Here is a 22929-nt window from a genome sequence, read left to right as displayed (position 1 = left end):
AATATTTTTTATGTGCTAAGACTAATCGTTTGATTCTTGAAAAATGATTCGACAAAAAGTTTCCAACACTATTATCTAATTATTTTATGTGCTGAAAATATTTCATTAAAAATCAATTCATATAAAAAATTAAACAAAATAGTAATATTGTAAATAATTTCCTTTAATTAAAAATAACAATAATATTTTTGAATTAGTTTAAAGTCATTTAAAAATCATAAAAAAAGATATTTTAAATATCTTTCATTAAGATAGAAATTAAAAAATAAAAAAACTTAAATAGTAAGAGAGAAATTTTATATTCAAATTTCACTTTTATATATATATATATATTTTGAGATTTTTAGTGAGCGTACAAAATATATAATATTTCATGATAAATTTATATATTAAATTTTTAAATAAAAATGAAAATAAGATATTTATATTATCTTAAGAATTAATTATATACCTTTTCGCATTAAATTGTTTAATAAAAAAATAAATATCTAGAAAGATAAATATAAATATAAAAAATTTTATTTACAGTCATAACCCTGTATTCTTTCTAATAAAAGCTCCTTCCCTGGACCTTCCCTAATTCCCTTGTGGCATTTTGCGAAGCTTCCACTCACTCTTAAAGCTTTCCATCCAACGTGTGTCTTCTTCAACACCCAGACGACAGAATTCCAAATCCAACGGTCCAAACTTCCGAATCACACGCCCATCAACCGCGTAAATCTTAACATTATATATGAAAAAAAAAAAAAAAAAAGTCCAAGTCACCGTCCGTCGAGTCCCCCATACCGCGTTCACACTTTGCTCACACGCGCTTCCTTACGTATATATAAAAATAAATTCCCCTAAATCCCATCATCTTCGTGTACCCAGCTCTCTGTTCCCAATCTGAATACCATTTTCGAGTTCACATCTTTCCTTTCAGGCATTTTCTCAAACACTTTTTTCTTGCTTTCATTTTGATGGAAATCTCATCTTTCCCACTTCTTAATCAGGAGGATATTTCGTATTTCTATAGTCTTTTTCAGGATATGGATACTACTAATGGTGGTAATTCTACTGTGAACAACGATTTAAAGAAGCGTAAGAGAAGAGGTGAAGACGATGGTGGAGATGGCAATAAAGATCCTTTCCAACAATCTAAGGAAGAGGATTTGAAGAAGAGTGCAATGAGAGATATATTTGCTTCTCTTTTGATGCTGGATGAGGAGGAGAAACAAGAGCAGCAGCAGTGGGTTATTGATTCTCAGCAAGATAAGGCACTGTTCGATTCCAATTACAAGCGGAAAGTCCAAGCTATGAATGATTATAATTCTCAACTCCAGACCCACTACTCCAATTTGGATGAAGTGGATCATAATAGAACTAAGCGGGCGCGCCGCTCAGCTTCCGCGGTTGCCGCGGTGGTGACTGAAAATGCTGCTTCTGGGGATTCAGCCCAGAGTAGTGGTAGCGGTGCTGGTGGGGGGGCTACGGGGTCAGGCCAGCACCGGCGGCTATGGGTGAAGGACAGGTCAAAGGACTGGTGGGAGCGATGTAGCCACCCGGATTTCCCAGAGGAGGAGTTCAAGAAGGCTTTTCGCATGAGTAAAGCAACATTCGAGATGATCTGTGACGAGTTGGATTCTGTTGTTACTAAAAAGAACACAATGTTGCGTGATGCTATTCCTGTTCGCCAACGCGTGGCGGTTTGTATTTGGAGGTTGGCCACAGGCGAGCCTTTGCGACTCGTGTCGAAAAGATTTGGATTGGGGATCTCTACTTGCCATAAACTGGTTTTAGAGGTCTGCTCGGCTATAAAGACTGTGTTGATGCCCAAGTTCCTTCAATGGCCAGATGAGGAGAAATTGAGGATGATTAAGAGCGAATATGAATCAATGTCAGGGATACCAAATGTTGGTGGCTCAATGTACACTACCCATGTTCCAATTATCGCACCAAAGATTAGCGTGGCGGCTTATTTCAATAAGAGACACACCGAGAGGAATCAAAAGACATCATATTCTATAACAGTTCAAGGCGTTGTTGATCCCAGAGGCGTTTTCACTGATGTTTGCATTGGCTGGCCTGGCTCAATGCCTGATGATCAGGTGTTGGAGAAGTCTGCCCTGTACCAGAGGGCTAATAGGGGGGCTTTGAAGGATGTCTGGATTGTTGGAAATTCTGGGTACCCACTAACGGACTGGGTTCTGGTACCTTATACCCACCAGAATTTGACATGGACACAGCACGCATTCAATGAGAAGATTGGTGAGGTTCAAAGGGTGGCTAAGGAAGCGTTCGCTGGACTCAAAGGAAGGTGGTCTTGCTTGCAGAAGAGAACTGAAGTGAAGCTCCAGGACCTGCCAGTGGTTCTTGGGGCTTGTTGTGTCTTGCACAACATTTGCCAGATGAGAAATGAGGAGATTGAACCAGAGCTAAAATATGACCTTTTCGACGATGAGATGATACCTGAAAATGCCCTGAGATCAGTAGGTGCAATCCAGGCCAGGGATCACATCGCCCACAATCTCTTGCATCATGGCCTTGCAGGCACTTCCTTCCTCTAGCTCCTTAGTTATAGCATCATTTTGTAGGCTGGACTTTATGTTTTTGCATTATTTTTTTTGGGTACGGTGGCTTGTCACACTGTACTACCTAGAGAATAAGATGATTGTATTTTTTTTTCCGATGGGTCCATGTAAAATATTGTATTTTATCCATCTAACAAATAAAAATGAATGCTTTTTGGTTATATGAATGCTGAGTCCCAACTCATCTCTTCCCATTTTGCATCTAGATTTGATTTTGCCTTAAGCTTGAGCAGGGATATGGAATAGGGAAAGCCCCAGTTTGGGATGATTGAAGGTTTAAGTTTCAAACTTGGGATTTTGATTGAGGATATAAATGGTTAAGGTATTCAAATTTGAATCTCATTTATATTATCAATATTAAAAATTCATTTAAAAATTAATTTAAACTATTTAAATTTATTTTAAATTTAATTGTTATTCGAATAAAATTCGACCCTATTTAGTCTCATCTATTTTAATTAATAATTTATATAAAAATATTTTTATTAATAATTTACATTTAAAAAATTTAATATTTTTTAAAAATATTTAAATTTTAATTTTTAAATAAAAATATATAAAAAATTTATAAATATTATTATAAAATATATTTTTATATTAAATTAATTATTTATATAAAATAAATTTAAACAGTAATTATTTTATATATAAAATTTAAATTTATAATAAATATTATTTTTTAAATTTAAATTTATTTCAAATCTAATTAATATTAATGTCTATCTATTAAGATTCAGCGGAAATGGATACAAAAAATACCTTGCCATCCCTACCTTTGACAAAGGACCTCCTCCGTGTAATCGTGATTGATGGCTTTGTCTTGCTTATTTAATGCTTGAGAGTTGAGCCAATTAAACTGCCTTTCTAATGCCCATTGACTTAGCAATCAGTTCTCTTACTTCGCGATTTTCTCTTTTCTCTGTCTCGGCATTAATCGTGGAGTGAAAGATTTATCAGTTTTGTTAATTCATAAATCATTATCCCATCCTAGTTTTGCTAATTCATAAATCATTGTCCCATCCTTCATAAATTTCTATTCGGAATTTAAGGCCATTTAATCTTTTGACCTTTTAAAGGAGAAGTTTTCAGATAGCCTCTGTTTTCCAATTCTAGCAACTCTGGGTGCAAATATGGGGATGGGAGACTCTATTATGCCGTCAGATGCCCTTGATCGTGGTGTTTAAACTCCTTTCAAATTATTAAAAAATTAAATCTTAATTATTTATATTTATTTTAAATTTAATTAGACTTTACTCTTATCTGACAATAAAATAAAATCTTTATAATTGCTACAAAATAAAATTTATCAATATCAAACTCCATATTTTAACAATTTAATGCAAACAAAAGTAAATTAAGTATATATTATTTATTTAAGTATTAACTTATTGTATAGATTTAAACTACAATAATTAGATTGCTAGAATTATAAAATTATAAGTTTTAAATAGTGAATGAAATAAATAAATCCTCCACTGATTTGTTAGTTTTTTTTTAATTATAAAAATTAAATAATTTATTTTAAAAATATAAAAACTAATGAGCAGTTTTTATTAGACTACAATAATTACATTATAATTTATCAAAGTTCTAATTTTTTTTCGAGAGTATCAAAGTTTTAATTACATGAACTTCAAATAATATGGTTAATTACAAGATAAAAAATCATAATGCATAAGGTAATATCAAAATTGACAAAAATCTATTAGTTCTCTGTTTGTGCAAAAGTAATGTTGAATTGAAATGGAAGTAAGGTGTTATTTTCTCTTGAATTAGTTTTTAAAATGAATTATATTTAATTTCAATTTAATAAATATTAACAAATTGCTGCATTTTGTGAAAAGAAAAAAAAATACATATGGATAAAGGTAAGTAAATTTTTATATTTGTTAGATAATAATACAATTTGCATAATTTAGAATAAATTGTAATTAAATTTGGAACAAATTTAAATATTAAAGATATTTAAATTTTTAAAAAAAAGTCTTTACAAATATATCCATATAATTATATTAATTAGCTCTATGTGAAAGTCAAATAGATTTAAATTTGGAAAAAAGGAAAAGACAAATTATCATAGCTCATAGCATCCCATCACTCTAAAACAAAATTAATGAGCAACTAGCTAGTTTGACTGCGACACTTAATTTATGAAATAAAGAAACTAAAATTTATTTTTGAATCTCCAATCTCTTTGTAGACTAATAAGTAATAACACAATCTAGCGCCTCAATTGACATCATCGTTCAATAATGCAAGTGAATATTTATTATTTAATTTTTATAATATAAAAAATTATTAATAGATGACTCAAAAATAATATTAAAATATATTTAAAATTTTAAAAAATATTAATAATTATTTTATTAATTTTAATCATTAAATATTAAAAAAATATAAAATAATTTTAATACGAATAAATTAATTAATAGATTTTTGAATTTGTTTTTTTTTGCTCGTCCCCCTGGTGCCAAACATATAGTGGCAGACAGACAGAGAGAGAGGCTATGGAGAATAATCACAACAAGGAAGGAGTAGGAGAAACACGAGGACGACGAGGAGGTGAAGCCATGGACAGAGAGGAGGATGAGGGGGAGTTAGTTCCAGACTGACCTCGGAGAGGATGGCTTTCAATTGAGAACCTCTACAAGGCTCAGATGAAGCACATTCAACAGCGGAAACAAAGGTTTCCTTCTCTACAATATCTCTTAAATTCCTTGATGAATCTTGGATGATCTCATTTCAGATTTTGGTTCGCATCGCATGCCGGCATTTACATTTTAGCTAGAACATTTGCAATTGAATCTGATAGGTTTTGGTAATTGTTCTACGCCTGCTCTTTAAGTTTATCCAATTTTCTGCAGAATTAAAGAGGAGCGTGTCAGAGTAAGAATAGATTGATACATGACATTTACCTGTTCTGGTTTTACATCGATTATAATAATCCCTACGTTGCTAAGCTAAAATTTCCTGCATTGCAAAAAAAAAAATCCTTCTAGGTGATCGCAGTGTGATTATTCTGAAGACTTGCCTGATGACTCGGAAATCCAGAAGCTTTCTCTCTGTCACCACGAAGAATCACTGATTGCTCAGCGTGTAAACTGTACGGCATCAGCATAACAGATAGAGCACTCATCTTGCGAAGTTGGAGGATTGAGAGAGAGGATGCTTAACCTTGGGTGATCCTATTATCTTGGCCGCCACAGGCGCAGCCCAGCAACTGCAAATTAGGTCAGATTTTGGAATCTTTAGTAAAATTATCCACACGTAGACTTGATTCATTGTCTTGGGCAACGCTCTATCCTTGCTCTTGGCGAGTCAAATTCAAGGTTATCACATGGTAATTGGGCCTACTTGTTGGTCTCCTGTTGTCAAGTGGGCTGCTTAACTCTGACTTCTACTTTTCTTTATTATTTTTCTTTTCCTGATAGTTTTTACATAAGCTTGGCTTGGTAGCTCAGCTGAGTCATTTTGACTGATCCATAAATGATTAAGGATGCTGAAAAATAAATGGAAAGAAAGACAGGCTTCAATCTTCAATCCACTAAATTGCAAGTTTCAAAACATGCTAAATAATAATAATAAAAATTGAAAAAGAAAAGGATCTTCAGTAATGATGCTTTGTGGACGAGGTATCAGAAAGCTTATTCCCATACATTGATGAAGGAATCTTAACTGTACCAATTACCAAAGCAATCCCTGTTATTTTTATTATTATTATATTAAGATTATATTTAAATAAAGATTATAAATGTTATTACAATATCAAATTTAAATTAATTATTTATCAAGATGTAAGCTGCTACTATTATGGATTAAGCTTAACGAGATGAACCAATGTCAAACATTTTAATTAGGTTATTATCTTATTATTAGATGGAAGTGTCTATTTAATTTCATTAGGATCTTACAATCTATTTATATCTTCTTAACATTTGATAATTTTAAGCATTTAATACATTTGACATAAATTTATTTTTTCATATACAATATTTTTAAAGACAAATAAAATTAATAAAAACTTAGTTTCAAAAAGAAAATAAAATTAATAAAACTTAATCCAACAATATCAATTCAATTATGAAAGCTTCAAGCCAAGTTATAAAGGGAGTGGAGTTTTAAAATAATTAAAGAAAGAAACTTAATCTTATTATTGTGATTTATTTTGTAAAAACAAATTAAATAAATTATTAAAAAATCATACCAGATTTCAACATTTTAAAATGAATATTTTTAATTTGACAAATTAAATTTTTTTATTTTAAATAAGAGAATTATTAAAAAAATAATTAAATTAAATTATTATAAAATTCTTAATTTTAAACAAAAAGTATGTGTATAAACCGATTCAAGATTAATTTAAAATAAATATAATAAAAAACAAAATCTAAATTAGTAAATTTTAAATTAAATTTTATATGATAAGATAAATACTCAATAATTAAAGTTTATTAATTATCGTTTATATGCATAATTTGTTTTTAAAAAATTCTAAGACAGTTTTGGCAGTGTGTAAAGCTAAAAAATCTTCCAACTGAAAATTCGTTTTGGTTATTTGCAAGGACATTACATTGCATCACATTACAATTATAGGCCTACTTGAAGCCGTGTAGGAGCTCGGCTCCACACTTTTATACCCTAAATGCCCTCACTTCTCCATTCTTTCCTTCGAAATTTCACTGCCCAATTCATGGACAATTCTGTAATTTAACAAAGCCCAATTTCCATTGCCGATCAAAACTCAGGGCGCCTCGTCCTCCATGGCTTTGTACGAACCTTCGATTTGGAGCTCCAACTTCTTCTCGTCACGGATATCCAATTCCAATCCCTAAATCACTCAATCTCCAGTTCTCGCTCACTATTGAGCATCATTTTAACTATTCGAGGTAGAATTCGTCTGCTATTCTTAATGCGTGTTCCTTTGTTTTATTTTCAATTTCACGTTTGATTCAAGTGCTAGGGTTTATTTTTCGTGTTAATTATTTTTTTTTCTGGTGATTTAGCATGGAGTCTGCTTCCATTTTCAAGGTTTTATGTTGATTCAATTTTTAGGTGTTTATTTATGCATTGATTTATTTGCTTGCTTAATCATTTAACGGGTTTGTTGAATGAACTGAGATTGGGATTATAATTAGAAGAAGTGTAGAATGAACAGTGTCCGTCAACTTGTGCTTGCAGAATTTTTGCAATGGAGCAGCTAATGTGATTAGAAGGTCGTTTTCTGATAGGAAATAGACCGATGAATAGAGAAACATAGGTAACAAGAAATTGAAGAATGGGGAAAAGGGGGATAGGAGAACTAGCTTGTAAAGTTCCAATTGGGTGCAGTTTTATCGGATAAATCAGATTGAATAGAAGGAAAGCTGAATGGGAATTGTTGGCGCAAGTTTGAGATAGTATATTCTTGAGAAGAGCAACTAAAGTTAATTGCTGTATCCTGACTAGTTTGCTCAGAATGCAACTAATGGGGCTAATGGTGATAATTTTCTTTTTAAAGGAAGTGAGACATAATTGGCCACATGACTCTATCAGGATTTATTTTCCAACTAAGTTTGCGTAGATATTTAAGTCATCAGTTGGGTATATCCAGTGGCATCTGGCACACTTTTTATTCAATTTCCTTTTTCTGTTTATGCAAGTGATGAGTTACTATTTCAATGCAATTAATGAGCTGAAGTGTGCTACTATTCATTGGAACCATGGTCGAATTATGCTATGCATGTGACATGTATCAATTATTATTTTATCCAATTTATCTGTGTTTTTGCTGAACCTAAAAATATATGATTCATGCTTGGAATGCAGTTAATTCTGTATTTGTTATTGATGCAATGCTCAAGTTCCTCTACCTGAAAGTAATTGTTCAGCATTATACTGAACATCGTTTCAAATGGTAAAAATTATGTTGTAGCCATTTGTGCAACTGTACTAAAACTGCTTTGCTACAATGAGTTTGCACTGTGTACTTGGTTTGTTATTAACACCTAAAGATTTTACTGCAAAGAGAGATGTTGTAGCAGCCTTAGGATTGTTGCTTTTCCTATATTTGTGCAATTCCTATATTGGATGCCTTGATTCACTTTATATGAAAAAGGAAATGGAATCTTTTATTTAGAACATGGTTATATTAGGAGATGCTGAATAGATGGAGTTATGACAGCATAGGAAATTATAGAAATGCTGGTATAATGAATTGGAGATTTTGTTAGTTGGAAGGACGATATTGGAACCTGTTTACTAGAGTTCAGTTATGTGCAAGCAGCAACAGTAAAGGAGATGGAGTAATGTGATTAAGCTTGAACCATTACAAGAAAAAGAAGAAAGTCAAACAATGCTGGTTGAGCTGGTGTGAGGAGGTGTAATGTCTATGATTTTCTAGAAGAGGATATTGGCCTAGAAATAGATAAATGGCAAAAATTGTCTCATTTAGATGTTAATTTGTATTTTACATCCTGGATACAAATGTGTGGTGATGAACTTTTATCTAAGTAAAGCTTGTGTCCTGCATCAATCAAGGAGGGATAATGGTGTTTCTTGTGAAAGGATTCTGTTTGCAGTCTCTTAACGTTTCATTATTTTTATATTTAACAAAACTTGTTATTTTTAAAGAGAAGTCTATATTTATACTAATTTTCTGTCTTTTGATGTTCAAAAAAAGATGATAATACTAATTATCTTAGTTGTTGGGGGGGGGGGGGTTATGGATCTTAGCTCAGTTTACTGCTTCTAAGTTTTTGAAAGTAAACTGTTGTCATTCATATTGGGATCTTAAGCGAAACTTGTCATTATTGGTCATATTTCTATACTCAGCATTGAGCGTGTAAGAGCATAAAAAGTTGATGTAATATGAAGTCTGAAAATTCCATAGTTCTCATCTGTAATTTTTTCTCCTTTTCAGGTGCATTGCCCTTTGCCATCCAACAAAGGCTCAAATTGGGCTTTATGTGCAGCAATTATCTAATTTTGTCATGCATTGTTATATTTATTGGGTTTTCAATACAGAGGATGTAAGGAAACCAATGCAATGGCAACATCTAGTAAGTTCGATTTATCTTCTGATAGCCCAAATAGGTCGTTATACACCAGTGGGCAGCGTGGTGGATCCCACTTAACTGCTCAGTTGGACAGATCAGGTAGTTTTCGTGAGAGCATGGAGAACCCCATACTATCTTCTCTACCAAACATGACACGAAGCAGTTCCATGGTAGCACAAGGAGATGTGGTGAATTTCTTTCAGTGTTTGCGTTTTGATCCAAAGGTGGTGGCTGCTGACCATAAGTCTAATCTTCATGGGGACTTTAAACGACACTTGAATGTTGCTCTTGGTGTGTCTGTGGATGATTCTCCATCGGGTCTTTCGAAAGGCAAAGTCCCTGCTCCTGAGGAAATCAAGCGGGTCAAGGCTGGTCTGCGCGAAAGCTGTGTCAAGGCCAGGTAGGTCTTTAAATGCTCTATCTCTTGAGCCTTGAGTGAGAGCTGTAGCTGGTTTATTAAATTTCACGAAATTAACAGGTTACGGACGAAGACTTTCAATGAAGCGTTGTCTGTATTCAACAAGTTTTTCCCCAGTATTCCATCAAAGAAGAGATCAAGATCAGAAAGCTTTTCTAGCGATCGGTCAAATTCCTTGTTATCAAATGATCGATCAGTCCTGGGCCCAAGCTTTGGTAAGATGGGGGTTCATAATCATGCTGTTAGTGGTGGTGGTTTTGAACTTGAACCGCAAAAGTCGGAGGAGAGAACAAAAAATGTTGTGCCAAACAAACGGACACGAACTTCTTTGGTGGATGTGAGGGTCTGTAACTTGTATACCTTTCTCTACCCCTATTTAGTCAAAGATTTCAGTATCTTTTTGGATATCTCATTTCGTCAATTCATAATGATCCTTGTCACGATGTTTTATGGTTTTGGCATCATAATATTTTATCTTCGTTGATTTATGGTTTTGGCAGTGTAATATTTTTATCTTCCCTATTGATTATTTTTTTTAATCCATTTGATTCTGATATTTTTGGTTTTGGTTGGTTCCCCTGCTTCTCTGTCTTCATTAAGATTTTCCATCTTGTAACTTGGAAGCCTGTTTTATCTAATTCTTGCTTTGAGGTTACTGGTTTGTAATCCTCTATCTCTCCCCCTTGCTGCATTGGAAAAAAAAGATATTGAGTATAAGTGGGTGATTATGCTTCTAGTTTAAATTTCTGTTATTTGCTCCATAATGCATTAAGATAATATTGATAGTCTCTTTGGTGGATGACCTGTGTTTGCTAGCATACCTCTTTCCACATCTTTATTTCTTTGAAAACTGTTGTATAAATTTTTACAAATCTATGTGGATGTGCAGGGCAATTCTCTTGTCAGGCCAGCTGGTACAGTAGATAGAGATAGAGAAATGCTAAGGCTTGCAAATACTGCTGCAGTTCAAGGTGACGATCGAACTTTATCCATTGGTGTTGATGGTTGGGAAAAGACAAAAATGAAGAAGAAGCGCTCTGTGATAAAGGCAGATGTTTCTCCAAGTCTAGTGTCAACTAAATCCACTGATGGCTATCGTGAGTCCAAACAGGGAATGCAGCAACGGCCTGTTACTGAGGCTCGATCAAGGCTAAATGGCGACTCGCATGGGTTCAGGTATGCCTTCTTGGAGTGCTATTATTCTACCTCCTGCCTGTTCTGGCTTCTGTGCCCTTGGCTTAATTAACCACTATAAAATGTATCTGATAATTTTTCTCTTTGCTGTTTCTTTTGGTTATCTTTTTCCTATAATTGCTTTGTTTCTTCTTTGCTTGGAGGAAACTTGGTAAATTATATATTTGTGATATTGCCCTTCTATTGCTAGAATCCTTTGTAATGTTAAAATAAGAGTTTTATGTACTACTTGCTGTTACTGCCATTGTTGTTATTGCAAGTAGTCTTTTATGGTTTTATGAGTGAGAACATGTAAACAATTGAAAATATAGACAAAATTGTAATAAAGTAAAATTGGAGTTAAAAATTGTGATTTATAGTAAAATAAGTACAATTTTGTCTAATGTCTATAATTTACAATATTGCCTTTTCATATATAGAAGTCATTAACATTTGTTTTCTTCGATATCGTGTTTCTAGTTTTTAAGTCGTATATTTGGTTATTTTTTCATGGGAGGCCAAGTTTCTCTTTTATGCAACTGTAGTACTTGTTTATTGCATTTCTGTTGGTATTCTTTGAACTTTTCTGTCCTATTTTTAGCTGAAACAGTATTTTATATTAAAGATGAAGTTTGGAAAATGATAAATCTCCATGCTTATGAAGGTTTTATTGATTAAAGAATAGAGAATGTCAAGACAACAATGAAAACATGTATATTAAAATCAGTTATTTCTTTTATTATTATTGGTTCTCTTCTACATGTGGTGCCATCATGTGCTTCGCTATTTTTAAACTACCTTTTTGAAGTAATTATTAGGGACAACTCAGTATACAAAAATAGTTATCACCTAATGGTTTCTTACATTTGATTGCTTGTGGCACACAAATAATGCCTTAATCCAAATTTATGCTTCTGTGATATTTGAATGAAATATATAATTTGGATGTATTGATGAGTCTAAAACTCAAAATTAAACTTTTCTGCAATAACAGAATCATCATTCATCACTGCACCCACTGTTTAACCTATCATGTTTACCTACCTAGCATTTGCATGATAAAGTATTTGTCAATGAGGATTGCTCTAATGAATAATAAAAAGTATCGATAGACCATGGAGTGCTTGCTTAGTAGAAAAGATCTCTAAAGTCATTGAAATTCTTAATCAGAATAGAAGTCCTTAATCAACTTTGAGATAAGGAAAATAATTATTTCTGAAGCTTCCTTTTTGTAGTATAGAGGGGGAAAAGAGTTACTTTTCAGACAATAATAAAAAGTAACCTAGTTGTGCTTATTTGTTAGGGTTATTTCTGGCTTATTATTTTAAGACCTATAAAGTTTAACACCGAAGAAAATTATTGTTAGTTTTTGGTAATTTTTTTTTCTTTTATTTCTATAATCTCCGTTTTGGGTCATCATTAATCTATGTCTTGCTATAGGCCAGGAGTTGCTGCTAGTACTGTGAGCATTGGAAAATCAGACGGTAACTCACAAACAGGCTTGAGTATGCGGTCATCCATCCCTAGGGCTGATCTCGACAATAGTTCTCTTCTCAATGACAGAAGAGAACGTTCTATTGGTTCAGATAAGGAGAGGGTGAATATCAGAGCTGTTAATAAGTAAGTTTATTCATCTCCACTTTAGTTTTTGTTGTCGTTTAGTCATTACCATTCATTGAGGAATTGTTTTGCTACTCAGGTTTCAGGTTTTAATGCAATTATCTCTTCAAATAAATAATAGAGCATATTTTTCCTTGTGATCCTTTAGATCGTTGTGCAGTAGTGACTCTTTTTTTTAAGATAAAAAAGAAAAATTGAAATTTGAGAGGGGGGTTGCATGATATATTTTCTCTTTTTTGTTCATTAGATATGTGTCAATCAGATGGTTTTATGACTCATTCTTTTGGTTCATGTAATGCTCAGAGCAACTGTTCGTGATGATTTTAATTCAGCTAGTCCTACTTCAAGCACAAAAATGAATGCATCCATCCGAGCTCCATGGTCAGGTTCAGGCGTTGCCCCCAAGTTGTCACCAGTAGTCCATAGAGCTACTGCTCCGAATGATTGGGAGCTTTCACATTGCACTAACAAGCCACCTACTGTTGGAACTGGCAACCGTAAACGCACAGCATCAGCTCGATCTTCATCTCCACCTGTTGCCCATTGGGCAGGCCAGAGGCCACAGAAGAGTTCTCGTACTGCTAGAAGAACAAATTTGATTCCAATTGTTTCAAATAATGATGAAAGTCCTGCTTTGGATACTGTGTCTGATGTTTCCGGTAATGAACTTGGATTGGGATTTACTAAGCGTTTGATTGGAAATTCTCCTCAGCAAGTAAAGTTGAAAAATGAACCTGTTTCTTCTGCTGCATTATCTGAAAGTGAGGAATCTGGGGCTCCTGAAATTAAATCTAAAGACAAGGGTAAAAGGTCTGATGAGATCGATGAGAAAGCTGGACATAATGTTCAAAAAGTTTCAATTTTGGGCTTCTCTTCAAGAAAGAATAAGCCTGTTAATGGGGAAGACCTTGGAGATGGAGTAAGGAGGCAAGGGAGGACTGGGCGGGGTTTTACAACAAGGACTCGTTTGCCAATTTCGGTAGAGAAGGTTGGCAATGTTGGAACAGCAAAACAGCTTAGAAGTGCCAGACTTAATTTTGATAAAAATGAAAGGTTAAATATTTTCTCCTTTCTAATTTTATTCCCAAGTTTATCACGTATCTTTTTCAATTTTGTAGTCTTAGCAATGTGGGCCACTCAAAGTGAAATCTCACACATTAAACATTTTTATCAGCAAGACAGGTCGTCCGCCAACTAGAAAACTTTCTGGCCGCAAGGCATATAAACGTCAAAAGCATACAACAGTTAATGCAGCAGCGGATTTTCTTGGTAATTTTATCTTCAAAATATTTCTAGTGTATAAAGGTTCGTGATTATCAATTCTAGTTCCTGTATTCACTTCTGGCTTGATCTTTTTAGTTGGCTCAGATGATGGGCATGAAGAGCTATTGGCTGCTGCAAGTGCTGTGATTAACCCTGGTACTACTTGTTACTGAATAATATTCGGGTGTATTTTTTTTATTCCTGAAACTGTATTTTTGGTTAAATAACTTCATTGCTATTGCAGCTCATGCATGTCCCAACTCATTTTGGAGGCAAATGGAGCCATTCTTTGGCTTTATATCTGATGCAGACATTGCTCACTTGAAGAAACAGGTAAAGCACTCAGCTTTTAAGTTTAGTAATTTACTATTGTTCTTAGGTAGGGACTTTATATCAAGATATTTTGTTGCATAAACTCTTGGTATTCTTACAATCTTAATTTGGAGGTGTAAAGCATGCAGTAAGAATACATCCCATTTCTCTTTGATTCTAATGTCTTTCATGCTTCATAATTTTACCTACAATATACAGTTCTTTTCTTGATACTTTGAATGACTACCTTTTAACAATTTAAAATGTTGTTTATTTATTGAATCTATCATTTTAGGTGTACCATACATATCCTTGTTGTGTAGGCCAAAGAGTAATGAACTAATGACATCAGGCAGGCACAGACCTTTAACTTAACTAAGCCTCAATCCCATTCTTGTTGGGGTTTTGCTATATGGATCATTTCCTCCATACCATCCAATTATTCGCCAAAAATGTCTAGAGTTGCTGAGTTCTTTTTTACTATTTCACCCTATGACATGTCATTGACATGTTGGACTGGTTTGGTTTTTACTATACAATGGTGGTTTCACCTCAAAGTTGGAAGTCCCAAACACAAACCTCTGGGCTGTCCCCTTCAGGCAACATGTTTAATTTGTCCTAGCATATGCTAGGATTGTATTTCTGATAATTTTTGTTATAACATTCATCTGTTATTTCCAATTTTAGTAGTATCAGAATTAAGTTATGCAGTAACCATAACAGATTAGGCTTGAACGAGCAGGAAATGGAGCTATGCGTTCACTGTTTACCCTTTACCATGTCTGATTGATATAATATATATATATATATATATATATATATATATATTACATAACTTGATTGTTGGTGGTTTTGCTGTATGTGATGATAGGGTATGTCAGTGCTGTTTCACATTTGAAGTCATTTTCTTGCCTGCTTTCTGCAAGAGCTAAATTATCTAGTTGTTTTTTTAAACACTGTTTATTGATCTCTGTTGTTTATTATCCAGTTCTTCCCCCTTCTAATGAATGATAGATAGTATTCCTTTCTCATTGTTTCTAATCAACTGCAAGTCGTATTGCTGGTGGTTGTGCTAGTTTCGAATCTTAAGGCCTGATTCCAGTTAATTGTACTGCTTCTCTGAAGCATCCTGGGTGTACACTTCATTGCAATGTCTTTTGATAATCTATCATAATTATTGTTATTACTGGAGGGAGACTACCTCTGTTTTTCTTAATAAAATTTTGTCATGTTTGTTATTGTTATATATTCTTCTTAACATTTGCTGCTTCTTTTTCAGGGAAATATTGAATCTACTGCAGCATCACCTACTAGAGTTTCATCTGATGTAAATAACTGCAATAGTGTCCCTAATGGATATGGGTTGTTTGAATGTGTGGGAGAAGTGGGACTTTCTACTGAATCAAGGATTTGTGAACTGTCAGTATCTGGAGCAAGAGAGATTCCCCTTTGTCAAAGACTCTTAGCAGCTATAATTCCAGAGGAAGATTGTGCCCATAGAAATAGGGATTTTGAATGTGATACATATGAAACTGGATTTGAGCTGGACGGGGAGTTGGGATCAAATGGCTTGAGTCATGCAGATAACTTCAATTTTTCTGGACACACTGCATTTAATAGTTATGAAGTGACTGGGAAGACAACACACAATGTGGCAGAGGTGGATCCATTGGGCTTCCCAACCCTAGGCATTTATTCAAACTTGAATCATTCTGTAAATGGTGTTCATTCTGACCGGGCATTGGTTCCTGGCATGGTCTGTTCAGAATTTCAGTATGATGATAGGCAGATAAATGAAAATCTCCTTCTGGAGGTTCAAAGTCTTGGAGTTTTTCCAGAAACAATGGTAGGCTTATTTTTATATGTACTTTCAAATGGTTGTTACTTTTCTTTTTGTTTCACATCATCTCTACATTTTTTAGTTGGTTTGTGTTTGTAAGCATGTGGATGCTCAAGAAAGTCAAATATCTGCTACTTGTAATTTCTGCAGTATATGGTTTCCAATGCTTAGATGTCAAGCTTCTTGTTTTTAATTTGGTGCCCCACAGAGGGGAGGGGTGGTGTGGATTAGCAGAGGATAGGAGTGATGCTTAAACGCTTTATGCAATTCTGCTTTAGCCTTTGCATATATTAATATATTCTAGTAATTGTGTTTCTTTTTTGTTCAGCCTGATTTGCAGATGGAGGATGATGGAATCAGTGCTGAGATTATCAGCTTAGAGGACAAGTACCATGGACAGGTATGTTGATTGCTTAGTAAAGCCATCTTGCATAACTTATGTACTCTTTCTTTATTAACTGTGTTTTTTTCCTACCTTTTCATTTTCTTGTGGTTATCATGGCATTTCTAGGAAATGTTAATATTTATTTATTTACTCTTGTCCAATGATAGGAAGTAGGAAGTCTCAAATTTTTGCTTGAGTTGCAACATATTGCTGTTGAATTTGCCATGTTGCAGTGGGTGTTTTCTTCACAAAAACTCACGTTATAGTTTCTTCTGTTTACAACAGGTTTCAAAGAAGAAAGGTTTGTTAGATAAACTGTTGAAATCTGCCACAGGAACAAAAGAACTTCAGGAAAAGTAAGAATTTGTTCTGTTCATGGGATAAATCTATGTGTCTTTACCTTTTAAAATACTTCACAATAACTGTGTGCTCATAATACTGTATGTTTGTACAGGGAATTTGAACCGCGAGCTCATGACAAACTAGTTACAATGGCTTATGAAAAGTATATGGTAATATTCTTGCAGTTAATACCTCTTTGCTTTGTTTCATGATTTGCTGCTGTTTCTTTGTTTAGGTTCAGCCTGGATGCATTGTTATGAATAATCTGGTGTTGCAAAATTAAGAGCTGTTATGCTTATGCATATAAGTTGGAAGGAGATTTTGTAATTAGTTTGAGATTGTGATGGAAGAAGAGCTAAAAATTTGATATTATGGGTTAGTGAAGAAACAGACAATGGATCAGACACCAAATTCTTCAAAATTGTGCTCTTTACTGAACATTTTATGTGATTCTCAGTGCTAATTCCTACTATTGCTTTGGAATCTGAAGATGTGAATCTAATTTATGTTCTTCTGGCTCTAGGACTGTACATCACCTAAGTAACCGAAATGTTGATTTTGTTCAAAGGGCTTTTAATTCTAAAGTTCTTAATAAAAAGTTCTCTGGCTTGCTACTCACCTAGTGTTGTCTTTGACCTTGAAGCTTGACCTTGGTTGAAAACTTTTGTTCCAAAAGCTCTCTCTATTTTATAAAACTCTTTCTATTTTATTTTTTAGAGGGTTCAGGATTAGAGGCATGTGCCAGCATCTCTCTGAGTTGTTCTTGCATTGATAGCTTGTACGTAGTTTAAAGTTTTTGTTAACCAACAATTGCTTGAAATTTAGTCAATGAACCCTTTTTCCTTGCTGGTTATCACACTGGTGGTCACAAATTTTAGAATGTGCTGAGTAACAAAATTCATGGTTAAATGATGTGTCTTTCTCTGATAGGCTTGCCGGGGTTCTAGTACCACTGGTGGGAAAAGTTCCAGTAACAAAATGGCTAAGCAGGCTGCATTAGCGTTTGTCAAAAGGACATTAGAACGGTGTCACAAATTTGAAGAGACAGGCAAAAGCTGCTTTAGTGAACCACTATTTAGGGATATGTTTCTTTCTAGGTCTTCCAACCTGAGTGATGGAAGATCATTGGGTACTACAGTGGATGAGGAATCTGGAAAACTGCATGCCAATACCTCAAGCCGCACTTTAGAAGCTAGAGTTTCAGGTATTTTTATCTGGTTGCTCTGGAATTCACTTTGGTATTCCACGCAAATGTGCATGTGGTTTAAATACCTTGTTAAAGCATTTAGTGGTTTGTAATATCTTGTTCTTCTGCTCTAGCTTTATTTTCTGTAATGTGGGACAATTTAAACACCTTTTTTTTTCTTTTTTGTCTTCTGCAGCTTCTATGGTTCCACAGCCAAGTCCTCAAACTTCTCGGTTGAGTCAGAATGGAGATTTTTATGTTGCTAATTCATCTGATTTGCTTCCACCTGTAAATCGCTTTTCTGAACAATCTACTGCTAAAGAAGACTTATGGTCAAACAAGGTGAAGAAGCGGGAATTGTCTCTTGATGATGTTGGAGGTACCATAGGTACGCCAAGTGCTCCCTCAGGAATTGGAGGGTCTCTAGTATCAAGCAGTGCAAAAGGAAAGAGGAGTGAGAGAGATAGGGATGCCAAAGGGCACAACAAAGAGGTTTTATCTAGAAATGGAACAAATAAAATTGGTCGGCCAGCATTATCCAATGTTAAGGGGGAAAGGAAATCTAAAACAAAACCTAAGCAGAAAACTCAGTTGTCTGTTTCTGTAAATGGCCTTCTTGGCAAGATATCAGAGCAACCTAAACCGGGTTTACCTGCAAATGCAAAGTCTACTGAAATCATTACTAGTAGCAACAGAAGAGAAAAGGATGGTTTTGGCTTAGATGTATTGGATGATCCTGAGTCCATTGATTTGTCCAACCTGCAGCTACCAGGATTGGATGATGGCCAAGGGCAGGATCTGGGATCTTGGTTGAACATTGATGATGATGATGGATTACAAGATCATGGTGACTTCATGGGCCTTGAAATTCCAATGGATGACCTTTCAGACTTAAACATGATGGTTTGAAAATCTTTCTCTGTATAGTCTTGTTCATTATACTATTGACACAGAAATATAGTCACTGTTGTCAAGAAATGACCAGTTACATGGATGGTTATTTGGCTGCGGGTCCACAATTAGGTTATATAGATTCTTTGGTAGACTTCCAAGATTTTCAAGTGAACCTTCGGATGTTTGAATTTTGTTCCTGTGTTGGTAACTTCGACTGTAAATTTCTTTTGTTCAAGGTATAATTTAGCATGTCACAAGTTAGTATGTCGTAGCATTTACAACCCAGCAAACACTGTATCCTGGCTGTAGCTTTTACAATGAGAAAACAATGCCTCTTGTACATACATTTTATATTTCTAATAAAATCCTCTTTTGATTCAGTTTATTTCTCTCTTGCATACTTACCCTTTTATGCTTTCTGTCTCCTTTCTTTTTAATTTAAATGTCTGATTCTTTGCATCCTTGATGCAGTTGAAGTCCTGGCAGAACTAATTTTATTAAATGCAGCAACTTATTCTTGATATCCCACTAAATTTCCTTTTCATTCGTTTATGGAGCACGATACTCATAATTAGTTGGTCTCTTCTGTCGTTTTTCTTCACCATTAATATTTTTTACAGGTTCTGCTACATGTAATCTGCCACACCAATTTACAGTGAGATTTTTCTTGTCCATTTTTGTTCTGTCTTCTTAAGAAGTCATTGCTGCATATTCAAGTTGTTGTGGGACAGTGTTTGATAGAGGTGCAGCTTATATCAGTTGTTGTAATGTGTAAGCTATTAAGTTTGATATATTATCTAAGTTTTTGCAGATATTAGATCATGCCAATTTACATAAGTGCGCATTTACCTTTCTAATTGATAATAATGGAAGAATACCTTCAATATGTTTCTTGTTGTAATAAAAATTTCTTCAACTATCAATTAAAGAAATAACAAAAGAGACAATATTCTATATGTTTTGTGTTGTAGAATTGATGACATGGATTTTTACAGGAAATAACCATTGAAGTTTTTTGGTCTCCCCCATTTGCAGGATTCATATTTTACCTCAAATGAATTAATTGTTTATTGTCTTCTTTTGTCTAATTAATCTGAACCCCAGTTAAATGATTATTATCTCTTCTTGGTTCTTATAAACAATGTTGCTAGATTCATGCCAACAATGGTTGACTGTTCTTATTGTTTTTCTCTGTACTGTTTAAGGCATTGAATTTTTTTTCTAAATTGGTTTTGCAGGAAAATGGTGCACCTTTCTGTGCATCCTATGCAGGATTGTGTCTCGTGCTTGAAGCTCAGCTCTCTACTCGTTTGCCTTATGGGCAGGTAGATTTAACTTACTGGTAAGTGGTCGGATTGAAACTCATTTGGCACTCCCTTCAGGACTTAAGTGCAGCAATATCTGTTGAAAAATATGAACCACTAAATGCCTGATCCTAAAAGACAAGAGCCATGACTTCTAAATCTATACAAAACCTCCCTTGCCCATATCCTCTTATTTTTCTGTCCAAGGCTTTTAACTTTTCAGGATGCATCAAAGTTCAAAGCTAATTCAACACATTAGTTCATGTCAAATGTTTGCTTTGAGAACTTGGATCATTTTGTTTCTTACTTTTCTTAATTCATTAATTATCTTGTTGACAAAAGCTAAAGAATTTTTGGCTTTGGCTGTCTCATGCCACTAGTCCGTACCTGGTTTCTGTGATGTATTGCTCACGTTCCACATTCCAAAGTCGAATTGCAACTGGGCAGAGCACAATTCGGTTAAAACCAAATAACCGAACCATCAAATTCAGCTTTTCAGTCCACCCAGTTCAGTTGCTGTTTGATTCTTTTTTTTTTAAGCCGGGGGGAGGGGGGGGGGACTCTGTTCAGTTTGGTTGTCAAAATAACTGAATGAACTGGAATTTTAATTTATTTAGTTTCGCTCTGTTTGACCCTCAAGTCTCAGCCTCCAATTGGTTCCAAGGCTCTCAATCCTTTGTTCTCAGTCAGCCGGTCTTCACCCACCATGCCATGTTGCATTGCTTCTCATAACCTCATCGTGATGTCTTCGTCAACTGTAATGCCTTTGCGAACGTGAACTGAGTTTGAGGCACAATCATACTTTACTGAATTTGGGAATTATGGGTATGCCTTATTTGTTTATTATTATTATTATTATTATTGAAAAAGAAAATATATGTTTTAGTTGATTTTCCTAGATTTTTGAATCCAGGATTGAAAGTTTAGGTTTTGGCCTTTTAGGTGTTCTGGGAGTTTGCTGTTTTTTTTGTTTTTGGCTCAGTCGTGTTCTGCTCCCTCTGATCTGATGCACCTCTGATTTCTGAATATTTGGGATTTGGTTTTTGGAGCTGCCATTTCTCATCCTATGAATTCTCATTCTATGATTTCCTGTTGCTATTCACTTTTTCCAATTTTTTTTTTTTTGAAATTTGTCAGGTTTTAGTGCAAATCCCGTGTGCTTCAAATGTATAATATGTGTATGCTTTGTTTGTTCAATTACATGTATAAATGGCATGTGCTGATTTATTGTTTAGGAAAGCCAGTGCTACTATGTAATATGACTGTTAGGGTTGAATGAGTTAGCAATTGCACAGTTACAGTAGCTAGCAGGGGGAAAACTGAAAAATTCAACTGAACTAAGCCAAATTAATTAGTTCAACACTATATATATATATATATATATATATATATTGGGAAACTACTTTTTGTCCCACAATCATTATTGTTTTAAAGAATTTATTTATCTCAAATTATCTGTTATTTTGAAAATTTTAAAATAATATCAGTTTTTTTTTATATATACTCTTACTAATTTTTAAAGTTATTTAACATTAATATACGGAGAAAAATATGATCATTTAAATGATATTTTAGATATATTATTATATATTTTTGTAAATTAAAATTATTAATTAATTTTATTGATTTAGGTGAATGAATTTTAAATGAAAGATATAATGAAATTATGGTTTGGTTATATTTAAAAAGTATTAAATGCTTCCATTCTAAATTAAGACAGGTTAATCCTGTATGTGCACTTGGCTGAACATTTTTTTTTGTCAGGTGAACATTTTGATTAAAAAGGCAAGGTATTTGGGCAGTTGGGCGTGTGGCAGATGATTTTTGTTGTTATTGGTGGGCATCTCCTTTGTTAGCTTCCTTTTCTTTTCATTGGTTAATCTGTGGATGGCTGAGACCAATAATCCTACACGTGCAGGGGTCGGCAAATCCCAACAAATCTTTCATAATCCTTTAAAAGCTTTCGTGTCTAATTTGGTACGTGTCATTGATAAAAACAAAATGCTTAGATTATGAAGGGCCAATTCCCTATGATTCCTATTGCAGTTGTATTTTGATTTTGGATAGGCGTGAAAAAAAAAATTTAAAAAGGCGAAAAACAGATCACATAAGCTTTCCATATCTATCTATATATGGAACTTTCAAATTTTAAAATATGTTGAACTTCTTACCAATAAATTTTAAAAATAAATCAATCACTTTTAAATATATATCATATTCATGTTAAATTTCATCTATATGATAAACATATTTTGTCTATATTTGTAATTTATATTAACTATTCATTTTCACTCAGTATAATTCAAATTATGTCTCGTCGTATTATAATTGAATTTGTGATATGAATATTACAAAAAAATAATTAATTAATTAATTAAATTTATTAAAATCACCCATCAAAATTATCGTTTTCATTGTCTTTAATACTACGTTTTATACGTTTATATATCCATGATGCATAACGAATTAATTTGATATTTTTTGATGTGTCATTTCATTTTCTTTGTAAATAATTATATTAATAAATTGTTTTATTTTCTAATTAATTTGATAATAAAGAGAAAATGTTGAACAGATACTTTGACTCG

The 22929-nt window shown here is 33.7% G+C and overlaps 2 protein-coding genes and 1 long non-coding RNA gene across 3 annotated transcripts; all 3 read left to right on the top strand.

Moving 5' to 3' along the window:
• The first annotated feature begins 836 nt into the window (after positions 1 to 836).
• On the top strand, positions 837 to 2731 carry LOC110604194 (protein ALP1-like). Its single transcript, XM_021742328.2, has one exon. The coding sequence runs from the start codon at positions 960 to 962 to the stop codon at positions 2544 to 2546; it is 1587 nt and encodes a 528-aa protein (XP_021598020.1). The 5' UTR covers positions 837 to 959; the 3' UTR covers positions 2547 to 2731.
• A 2286-nt stretch (positions 2732 to 5017) lies between these two features.
• LOC110604268 lies at positions 5018 to 6108 on the top strand. Its single transcript, XR_002486220.2, has 2 exons — positions 5018 to 5256; positions 5570 to 6108. It is a non-coding gene; the product is annotated as an uncharacterized LOC110604268 (long non-coding RNA).
• A 1152-nt stretch (positions 6109 to 7260) lies between these two features.
• On the top strand, positions 7261 to 19422 carry LOC110603593. The gene is made up of 15 exons (XM_021741367.2): positions 7261 to 7456; positions 9469 to 10004; positions 10083 to 10365; positions 10912 to 11198; positions 12636 to 12815; positions 13119 to 13868; positions 13990 to 14084; positions 14175 to 14234; positions 14323 to 14411; positions 15670 to 16236; positions 16559 to 16630; positions 16901 to 16971; positions 17070 to 17127; positions 17888 to 18161; positions 18340 to 19422. The coding sequence occupies exons 2-15, from the start codon at positions 9595 to 9597 to the stop codon at positions 19050 to 19052; spliced, it is 3909 nt and encodes a 1302-aa protein (XP_021597059.1). The 5' UTR covers positions 7261 to 7456; positions 9469 to 9594; the 3' UTR covers positions 19053 to 19422.
• The last annotated feature ends 3507 nt before the right edge of the window (positions 19423 to 22929 follow it).

The sequence above is a fragment of the Manihot esculenta genome, chromosome 16 (genome assembly GCF_001659605.2).
Source record: "Manihot esculenta cultivar AM560-2 chromosome 16, M.esculenta_v8, whole genome shotgun sequence".
Taxonomy (NCBI): domain Eukaryota; kingdom Viridiplantae; phylum Streptophyta; class Magnoliopsida; order Malpighiales; family Euphorbiaceae; genus Manihot; species Manihot esculenta.
Note: the sequence above shows the minus strand (reverse complement) of the source record. Positions and strands in the feature narration are given on the sequence as shown.